Source organism: Blastomyces dermatitidis (genome assembly GCF_000003525.1).
Source record: "Blastomyces dermatitidis ER-3 genomic scaffold supercont1.2, whole genome shotgun sequence".
Lineage (NCBI taxonomy): Eukaryota > Fungi > Ascomycota > Eurotiomycetes > Onygenales > Ajellomycetaceae > Blastomyces > Blastomyces dermatitidis.
Window position 1 is genome coordinate 4139749 of NW_025544775.1, and position 8858 is coordinate 4148606.

General features: G+C 43.2%; 3 protein-coding genes across 3 annotated transcripts; 2 read left to right on the top strand and 1 right to left on the bottom strand.

Moving 5' to 3' along the window:
* Positions 1-1226: 1226 nt before the first annotated feature.
* Positions 1227-1535, top strand: BDCG_16445 (uncharacterized protein; the record flags this gene model as incomplete). The annotated part of the gene is made up of 1 exon (XM_045425676.1): positions 1227-1535. The coding sequence occupies one exon, from the start codon at positions 1227-1229 to the stop codon at positions 1533-1535; it is 309 nt and encodes a 102-aa protein (XP_045279791.1).
* Positions 1536-1538: 3 nt separating this feature from the next.
* BDCG_16446 (uncharacterized protein) lies at positions 1539-2008 on the top strand (the record flags this gene model as incomplete). Its single annotated transcript, XM_045425677.1, has 2 exons — positions 1539-1590; positions 1659-2008. 2 exons carry the CDS (start codon positions 1539-1541, stop codon positions 2006-2008), a joined length of 402 nt encoding a protein of 133 aa, XP_045279792.1.
* Positions 2009-2963: 955 nt separating this feature from the next.
* BDCG_01860 (nuclear pore complex subunit Nup85) lies at positions 2964-8000 on the bottom strand. The gene is made up of 3 exons (XM_045417408.1): positions 5317-8000; positions 4756-5257; positions 2964-4690 (listed from the first exon to the last, which is right to left on the bottom strand). The coding sequence occupies exons 1-3, from the start codon at positions 7651-7653 to the stop codon at positions 4188-4190; spliced, it is 3342 nt and encodes a 1113-aa protein (XP_045274228.1). The 5' UTR covers positions 7654-8000; the 3' UTR covers positions 2964-4187.
* Between the last annotated feature and the right edge of the window lie 858 nt (positions 8001-8858).

Below are 8858 nucleotides of genomic sequence, written 5' to 3' on the forward strand. Positions count from 1 at the left end.
TAATTAGTATAATATATAGATCTTATATAATAAAGAGAAAAATATTAGAGAAGAAAAAGAAAGAGAAAGTACAAGAATTAGTGATTAAAGTGAATATTTATATGTGTATATAATGATATACATAGTGAGGCTTCAGAGTGGAAGAATCTATACACGTTTGTAATGACTGAGAATCAGTGATTGAGAATGACTGAGAATCGGAGTGTACGCATTCGAGAATAAAGTGGTTGAAATCTATGAAGTGTAATCTGTGAAGTGTAACAGAATAGTCTATATGATTGATCAGACGCAGCCCGTCATAAGTTTTTATATTCTGAGCTGAAATTTTCTGATTTATATATCTGAAATTAATAAATGTATAATAGTTCACTTTATAGATATTAGAAAAACTCTGAGAATTAAAAGTTTTCAGATAGATGTTATAGTCTCTGACTACATACATTTATAATTGAAGAATAATAATAGTAATAATAATACTGTCTTAGTAAAATCTACTATCTACTTTTATTACATTTTTAAAATAAGATTATAATTTTCACTTCTCAATTTAAATTCATTTTATTACTTTAAATCACTTTAAATTTTATTTAAGTATTATCAAAAATTATTATTTTTAAAAAAAATTAAAAATAGGCTAAAAAAAACTTTAAAATCTCTAAAAATAATAACTTTATGCTAAGAATAAGACTAAATGAAATTAAATGAAATTACTTTATTAATTTTTCTAAGTTATAGTTTCATTTAAATCTGATTAATAGTCACTTTGCATGTTTTTTTTTTTTTTTTTTGATGATTAGTCCCAGCAGGATTCACATCAAGAAATGTATGAGACCAGATCAAATGGGACCAAACATGAAATTCATCGATAGAGCTATCTACAAAGAGCTTCCAAAATATATAGTGGTTGGTTACGTGATCTAGGGAGATCGCCACAGCCGATAGCCGCAACGGCCGCAACGGCCAACATAAATAACATGAAAGGGACAAAGATAATGCGCTGGGTAGAGAGGCATTCTCAGATTGGTGTTATGTTAACTAGTTAGTTACTGTGAGAGTCCCGCCAGCCAAGATCATTAGTTATTAATCCACAATCCACCGTAGTTAAACTACTCTCGCCGAACGTGCAGCCCAAAACACCGAACCTGCATACAAGTTTGTCAGAGGAGCCTGAGCTAAAACTTTCGCCCTTAACACTTAGCCTTGCATCTTCTGTCTATCTCCCATCAATGGATGGACTCGTGGGTCCATCTTTACTGTTTGGCGAATCAACGCCTGATCAGGCTTCGCGGAAAGGGCGGGCAGCGTGTAACCCCTGCCACAGGCAAAAACTCCGGTGTATCCGCAAGCCGGAGGAAGCCCGCTGCGAGCGATGCCTCAGATTAGGAAAAACTTGCCAGTTTTCTATCCGCGCACCTCAGGGCTCTCTGAAGGCTCAGCGTGCACAACAGATGACGAGGCCTTCACGGACAGTTCTTATCCCCGCCTCAGGTACCATACCGAATGCGCATTCAGATGCGATGACTGGTCAGGAATAAGGCATGGAGGTGGGATTTTCTCGAAGTGAAGCAGCACTAGTCTCCGAGCTATCAGGTTAGGATGCTGCCTTCCAGCTTCTTCAGTCACTTTCTACTAAAGTAACGTGCTCATCTTGACTCTAGCAACGGTCGAACCGGGCTTCTCCTGGCTGGGACCCGAAAATTTCTCGTTTTTGGACAACATCTCTCCTTATAGCAACTTCTTCACCCCAAGGAACGAAAATTCACTGAACAGTGTCGTAAGCAATGTTGGTGGCGCTTTGTTCTCGCCCAGCTCCTCCACGAGAATTAGAAACTACGAGCAGAAGGGAACGCAAGTAACAGTGACATCTCCGATTCAACAATTGGCAAGCCTTAGTGTGGCAATGTATGAGTATGCCTCTAATCTCCCATCAAGATGTGAAGCGAGAGCTGGCAAACCAACACGCTTTGTCTTTGAGGACCTCTTCCATCTCACTCTTGAGCTCATGTGAGTCGTAAAACGGCTTGGGTCTGAAGAAGTTGCATCGTCAAGTGTGCCTTACCCACTTGTGGACTGGAATGATGAATCTACCATGCTTATGGTCCTCTCTTGCCACTCTCGCTTGGTAGAAATCTATTCTACCACCTTGCACATGCTGCGAGAATGTGTGAGGCATGCCTCAGTGTCTCGCGCGGACAGAGATTGGGGTATCGTTCTCCCGCGGCTGCAAGTCGGAGGATGCGAGGTGTCTCCGCCACTGTACATAGATATGAACATACATCCTTCTCGGACAATGGCACCGATATATCTGCGCATGGTTTTAATAGTCTCACGGAAGCTTTGGGCCCAGCTGGCAGAAACAACAATGACAGAAAGGCAAAATCAGTCCCATCCGCGCTCAAATCCATCGGGTCCCTGAGCAGATTCGCTGTGGAACAGCCTCATGGATAGGACCGCGTCACTGATTCAAGTGATAGATGCAATGAAGGATTCCTTCCATTGATCTTACCATCTTATACCTCTGCTTGTAGTAAATCAAGATGCGGAATTGAGAATGAGAATGTGCATGCATTGTTGGAACTCCTCTTCTCTTTCTCCCTAGCTCTTGAATAACGAAGTACCAGCTCTGCAGTCAAGGCAGCGGTGAACAACATTCAAAAATAACTCCAGCCAGCCTTTTTGTGGGACTTTCAGCACAGCCAGGCTTTCTCGCAAAGCACCAGCCGGGCACGTACTTCACAAGTAGCTTGAGAACAAAGCCCAAAACAAGTAAATTGCGGCTTATAGTCACAAATCTCCTGATATCATTCACATTGTAATTGAACCCTTTGGGACACTCAATGATCACTTCCTCTAGCTTAGCTCGGTAGTTAACTATGCAGGCAAGGGGTATGTAAGCAAGGCATTCTATTCCCTGTGCTGATCAAAACATGCCCCAGGAGCTGCTGAGTTCATGTGCTGTAAGTTATTCTTCAGGAAACAGAGCCCATGCAGGTGGACAACCCAACCTAGCTGAAACTGCGGCCTAGATTCTAGGATAGAAACTAGAAACAGAATCCCCAAAACTTGGGATCGGCACCCAGGGTTCAAGAAAGGTCGCTGGGATCGCAATAGTCGGGAAATCCTCACTCAGCCCGGGTCAAAAATACTACTCCTGTACGAGGCGGCCATTTGATTTTGGCCCCCTTTCTCAAAATTGCGCAAAGTTTTCCTCTCATACGGCCGCAGAGGGATAGTTACAAAAGGGTATTTTGGCGGGAAAAGAACAACAATCACTGCTTTGACGGCCGTTTCACATGGAGTGCGCCTAACGAGCCAGTAGCAGGATCAAGGTATCCTGACCTACGACTGGACGCAGCTCCCGAAACCCAGGTGTTCCTACGGATTACTCCTGGGGCAAATTCGCGTCCTTTTTTTGACAACTCGCCTTGGCGCCGTATCCCTCCCTTGCGTTGTTGTTGTGGCTGGTGAGCTCCGTAACATGGCCCCCAACGTCCAAGAGGATGGGACGAGGTCAGGATGGTAAGTTAGTCAGGTAAAAAACTAGCTTTGACGCCAGTCGCCACGCATCCGTCGAGCGTTTGACCAGAAGAGAAATCGTCACAGCCGCCATGAAAACATTATTAAGCCATATACAGTGTGAAAGCACCAAAAGAAACGCCGGGATTTAAATTTTCGTCGACGATTTGTCATGTTTATATTTATCTTTTGGTTGCTACTGAATTCAGGTGGTCCATATTAATTGATACACTTCTCTATGCTGAATAGCTGAGTGCTCTGTATCGCATTATTAATCACCTACTCAGATGGATGGTGGCGTTCCCGGGCGGACCCCATGCGTGGAAATGCTATTGTCTGTGCCTAATAGCTCATGGTTCAAAGGAAAAAGTGATCCGTCTCCATATTCGACTGTATACACTCCCTAAAGATGCAAAGCGAAAAAGGAAAGAAAAATGTGAAAATGCATAAAGAAAAAGGGAAATCCATGTTGATGGTCCTTCTTGCATAAATCTAATAGTTTAGACGCCAGATATCTCGAAGCGGATAGGGAAAAGAGAAAATATTAAGGCTGTTATTCATAGGAAAGTAGAAATAGATACCTGAAAAAAAATCCCTTCCCAACCGAATAGTAGACCCATCCACGTTGCTCATTAGGAAAGAACAGTAATGGAAAATGGAAAAGACTCCGCTCAAGATCCCAAAGCGCCGAAACTTAGTCCCTTAGCAATCTGAAGCCTCAATATCCTCAAAATATCCTGCCCCTTCACATCTTTGCGAATTCTCGCTCTCCAATCCCAACCTCGCTTCACATTGGCACCCCCTTGCCTCGCATTTGGGTGGGGAATAAGCACACCCGAATTTTCAATGGAAGTTGATCCACCATCCCGTTTGCGACTCTGGGATTCGAGCATTTCACTGCCGATCAGAGAAAAGCCACTGACTGCGGTCAGCGATGATACCGACTTTTTAAGTAGATTGCGTGGTGGAGCGGCGAAGGATGATGTCACCGGGGATCGGATGGATTCATCACCGAATGAAGTGTTCGCGAGGGCATCATAGTTGAAGTGGTGATATACGGTCGATTGCAGACACATTTCGCACTGGTCATAAACACGTGATGTGACAGATTGGAGATCTTCGATCGCAGCGAGGATGGTTAATAGCTGGTCGGTGGTGAGGAAGCGGTTGGGTTCTGGAACTCGAAAGGTTAGAATATGTAAATAAATAGCCAGGGGATAAGGAAACAGAAGAACTCACCTTCCAAGAATACGAGAGCTTCTCCTAGCAACACCAGGAGTCCATCAACTTGAACTGATGTTTTCCGTTCCCCATCGTACAAGCCACCATAGATGCTATCGGCTGCACTGCGGATGACCGCAACGAGAGTTTCAGCGGCAGCTCTTTTTCTAGCTAGAGGGCGATATTTTGGTCGCTCCCCCTTTTGCAAATAGACCTCCTCGTCGCGAATGTCGTAGAAGCGTCTCACAGCGGCATATCCACAAAAGTAGAACTGGAGCATACCAGCCGCCTCTTGGTCGACAGCTGCAATTGCTGATAACGCGGCTCGCGGACTGTAAAGAAGCGATCGAAGTTGAACATCGAGCTCAGATGCAGGCGGATATGCGGTGGATCGGACAAGGCAAAACGAAGTGAGAAGGTCGACAACCTTCTTCACTTTTTTGTAGCTATGAGCTCTTGCGTAACATATGAGGGCTGTTCCGTATTCTTCAGACGACTCTGCTATTTTATCCCCATATCGCTAATGTCGAAAATATGTTAGGTATGCGAATGGAAAGTAATTGATGATTTGAAACTTACCTCAGAAACCCTACGGCCTTCATCATTGAACCCGAGATCCGCACAAAGCAAAACAACTTTATCCATATGCTCAGACGTATCAAGGGGAATACGGTCAAGCAATTCTGTAGCCTTTGTCCTCATAATCTCTTGGTCGTCAAGACGACTCAGGACCTCGAGTGCAACTTCCCACCCATCCCTCGCTCCCGTAGGACTCTCAAGCGGATTTCGATCGAAGAGACCCATTGCGTAATTAATCAAAATATCATCCTTTCGGAGCGGTTTCTCGTTTTTGCCATAATTCAAAACCATGAGATCATTTTGATTGAAACCAGGCATTGGCTTGGAGCCTACTGATGTATCCAGCCATCCACCAAAGCTTGCAACTTCAGCAACAGCGGAGGCGATAGACAGTGACCAAGTTTGTAGCATCTCCAGCACTCCTTCGATGTTACCTTCGAAAACTGAAGCCAAACCCACTTCCATAGGGTTCATAGAATTAACCTGAAATCCTTCCTCTCCCAAGTTTTCCGTTACGTTGGCAAATGAATAGTCCAGGCGACGCAAGTATGCTTCCTCGGGGTTTGAATCTACTGAACGGGGTGCTTGCGACTGAGAACGTCTCATCACGCTTCGGTTGAAATTTGTTTCTCCAGCAGTTATATCGCTGTCGTCCTCGCCATCCCACCAGGCAGTGAGACCAACCGTAGCCTCTACCCAGTCCTGCGATTTACTCAAGATCGAAGACACATCTCCAAGCATGATGTTATACATAGTCTTCAGACTCTGATAAATCGTCCAAGGCACCTGGCTCTCAGCCATTCGTGTGGACTGAGAAAAAGAGGAAGCACTCCGTTGATTAAATATGCCGAAATTGGGTGCTTGGAACTGATCCCGTGCTTCAGGCAGGCGGTCCTGGCCTTCAGCTAAATTCTCGAGTTCAGAAATTGCGGCGGCAATCTGCTTTCGGTATATAGCCCAGTCAAGGTTCTTAATGTCCCAATCATTGTTTTGAACGCCTGGAGAGACGCTAAGTAGCTGAATCGCACTATTGACACATTTTTGAATGTTTTGAAGCTGGGCCCCTCGATAGCCGGGTTGCTCGAGGCCATCCTCCATAGCCGATCTAGCATAATTAAAGTCTGCACTCTTTAGAAGATCGATAACTGGAGATGGATTCCCACGCAAAATCAAGGTTTGAACCACATCCCAGAATGCTGCAGAAGCGGTGGGATTTGGTTGATAGCTACAGACGGTACTCGGGTCCGAATTTTGTGCGGTATGGTAATGGTTTATCCAATCGAACAGGACTTTAGGAATCGGGGTTTTAGCTTTAGGTTTGTTGGGTGCAAAGGCGCGAACAGCACCAATGTGAACAGAGGGGCCTCCTTCAGGGGCTCTATCCCGTTGAAGTTGAGGATGATGGAGGGGAAGGAGAAGGGATCCAAGGAAATTGGCTTTCACAATATTTGGAGCAGACTTTTCCGGACCTATGGTAGAGGTTCGACTATTTGGCTGGGCGCGAGATGAGCCTGCTGTATGTCGTTCCCACAAATCCAAAAGATCCTTGGAAATGTCACACAGAGCCTGTTGAAGACCGTCGTCATCATGTTCGAACTCCCGAACTTGATCGTACATTCGGCCAACTATATCCTCAGTCTCAAGAATAAGTTCATTAGGTTCGCTAACCATTGCAATCTGCGACCTCGAGGCTAGATCACGGGCAATTGACGGAAACATTGAGCTCTTTTTCCTTGGCGTTATTCTGGGCTTGGTTGCAGGTGGTTGGGCCCATCTTTCATGTAGTTTTGCTCGCTTGGCTTGGCCGGGGTTGGAATAGATGAAGGATTTATGGACAGGAGAGTGCACTGGAGAATTGTGTGAAGCACTGAATCGTGAATCTAAAAATCCTGCACGACTATCTCCCATGCCATTGTCCTGGTCAATATCGTCGGTGTAAGAATCGAAATCACGACTTGACCGTGCAGTATGTCCATTTATATCTGACTCCCGAAAAGATCTATTCCCCGGCGAATCGAACGCGCTACGAGAGGCGAATGGAGGCGGACCTCTGACCTTTGTCCGTGGCAAGGGGAAGTTGGACGAGGCGTTTGATAAACCTAGATCTTCTGAAGCTTGCGAGTCTATAGATTGGTCAAATGAAGCGACTCCAAAATTCAATTTGGCCCTGGTGCTTCCCAGCTTGGAGCTCCCAAATAAGCTAGAGGGAGGGGGCCCTAACGGGGTAGTTGAAGGAGGGGCGCCGGCCGGGGTAGTGGATGGATTCCTCGCAAATCTCTGATATTTATCTGGAGTTGAGGGTGGAGGGCTCGAGCTGAATGGCACAGAGAACGACATGTTGACGAGATTGCGGCGGTGAACGGCTCGGACACTGTTGTTGGCTGCAAACCTGACAGCACAAAGCAAGCAAGTCCCCAATATCCGCTCCTTGATCCTGGGTCCAACTCAAGCTGATATGCTATCCGCTATAGAATGGTAACGCGAATGTCTGGAGAATTTTTGTCAGATAGATTTAGTGTTGGTTCAATATGGATGGAAAGTAGTCCATTCCTGAGCTCCGCCGATAGTTGACGCGCGCCTAAAATTCCCTGCCGTTGAGTGCGTGATCACATGACCTCACAGAGTCTTGGAGGATAACGTTGTTGTGTTGTTGTTGTAATCTAACTACGCGAGTTACACTAAATGTAGAATAGTTGAAGGTTGTATTGATAGATCTATCTACAAGAACATAATATAGTGGTGGGTCACATGATCTAGTGGGATTGCTAACCGCAACAGCTGTAAGGGCCAACACCCCCCCTTGAGATAACAAGAATCACATACAAAAACACCCAAATCACCAAGATAGTCTGTCAAAATCAAATACAAATATAAAATTAAACATTTCTAACTTTTATATCTGTAAGATCTAGTAAAATCATGAATTATATAAATACTATAGTATCTAAAGATTTAGTAAGTTTATTCACTATTATCTGAGTAATAAGAATATATTCTAAATTAATAATTCTCTGATTCAACTGTTAATATAAAAAATGAAAATATGTATTAATATACTTACTTCAGACTGTAATAACTATTATCTTTATAAGATCTATAATATTCTTATTATTAATAAGAATCTGTATTGAAGATATAGTAATAAAGTTAAGCTTAATTATAAGATTCTGAATTTATATTACTTTACAGATCATCTTGCTAAGAGTTATATATTCAATCTTATTAAAACTTAGAGATATATAAGATTACTTTACTGAATATTATGAAATCAGACTGTCTATAAGCTTAAAAACATAGTTAGATGTTAATTTTCTATTATTATTTAAGAAACTAACTCAATCAGAATCTAAGTAGCTGAAGAGTAGATAGAAATCATCAGAGAAATCAGAGATAATGAAAAAATCATAGTAACAGAAAAATTAATAGAAATGAATCTCTTATACAGATTATATTTATAGAAAATACTCAGATTTATAATCTCTTTTAAATAATATATAATATATAATAGAGTCTTTTAACATTGAGATGTTAAATTAATTGTA

Excerpts from the sequence above, each read along its gene's own strand:
- BDCG_01860 (XM_045417408.1), bottom strand. The coding sequence starts at position 7,653 with ATGTCGTTCTCTGTGCCATTCAGCTCGAGCCCTCCACCCTCAACTCCA. Across the intron at positions 5,258-5,316 it reads AAGGCCGTAGGGTTTCTGAG|CGATATGGGGATAAAATAGC; the intron begins GTAAGTTTCAAA and ends TTTCGACATTAG. Across the intron at positions 4,691-4,755 it reads AGCTCTCGTATTCTTGGAAG|AACCCAACCGCTTCCTCACC; the intron begins GTGAGTTCTTCT and ends TTCGAGTTCCAG.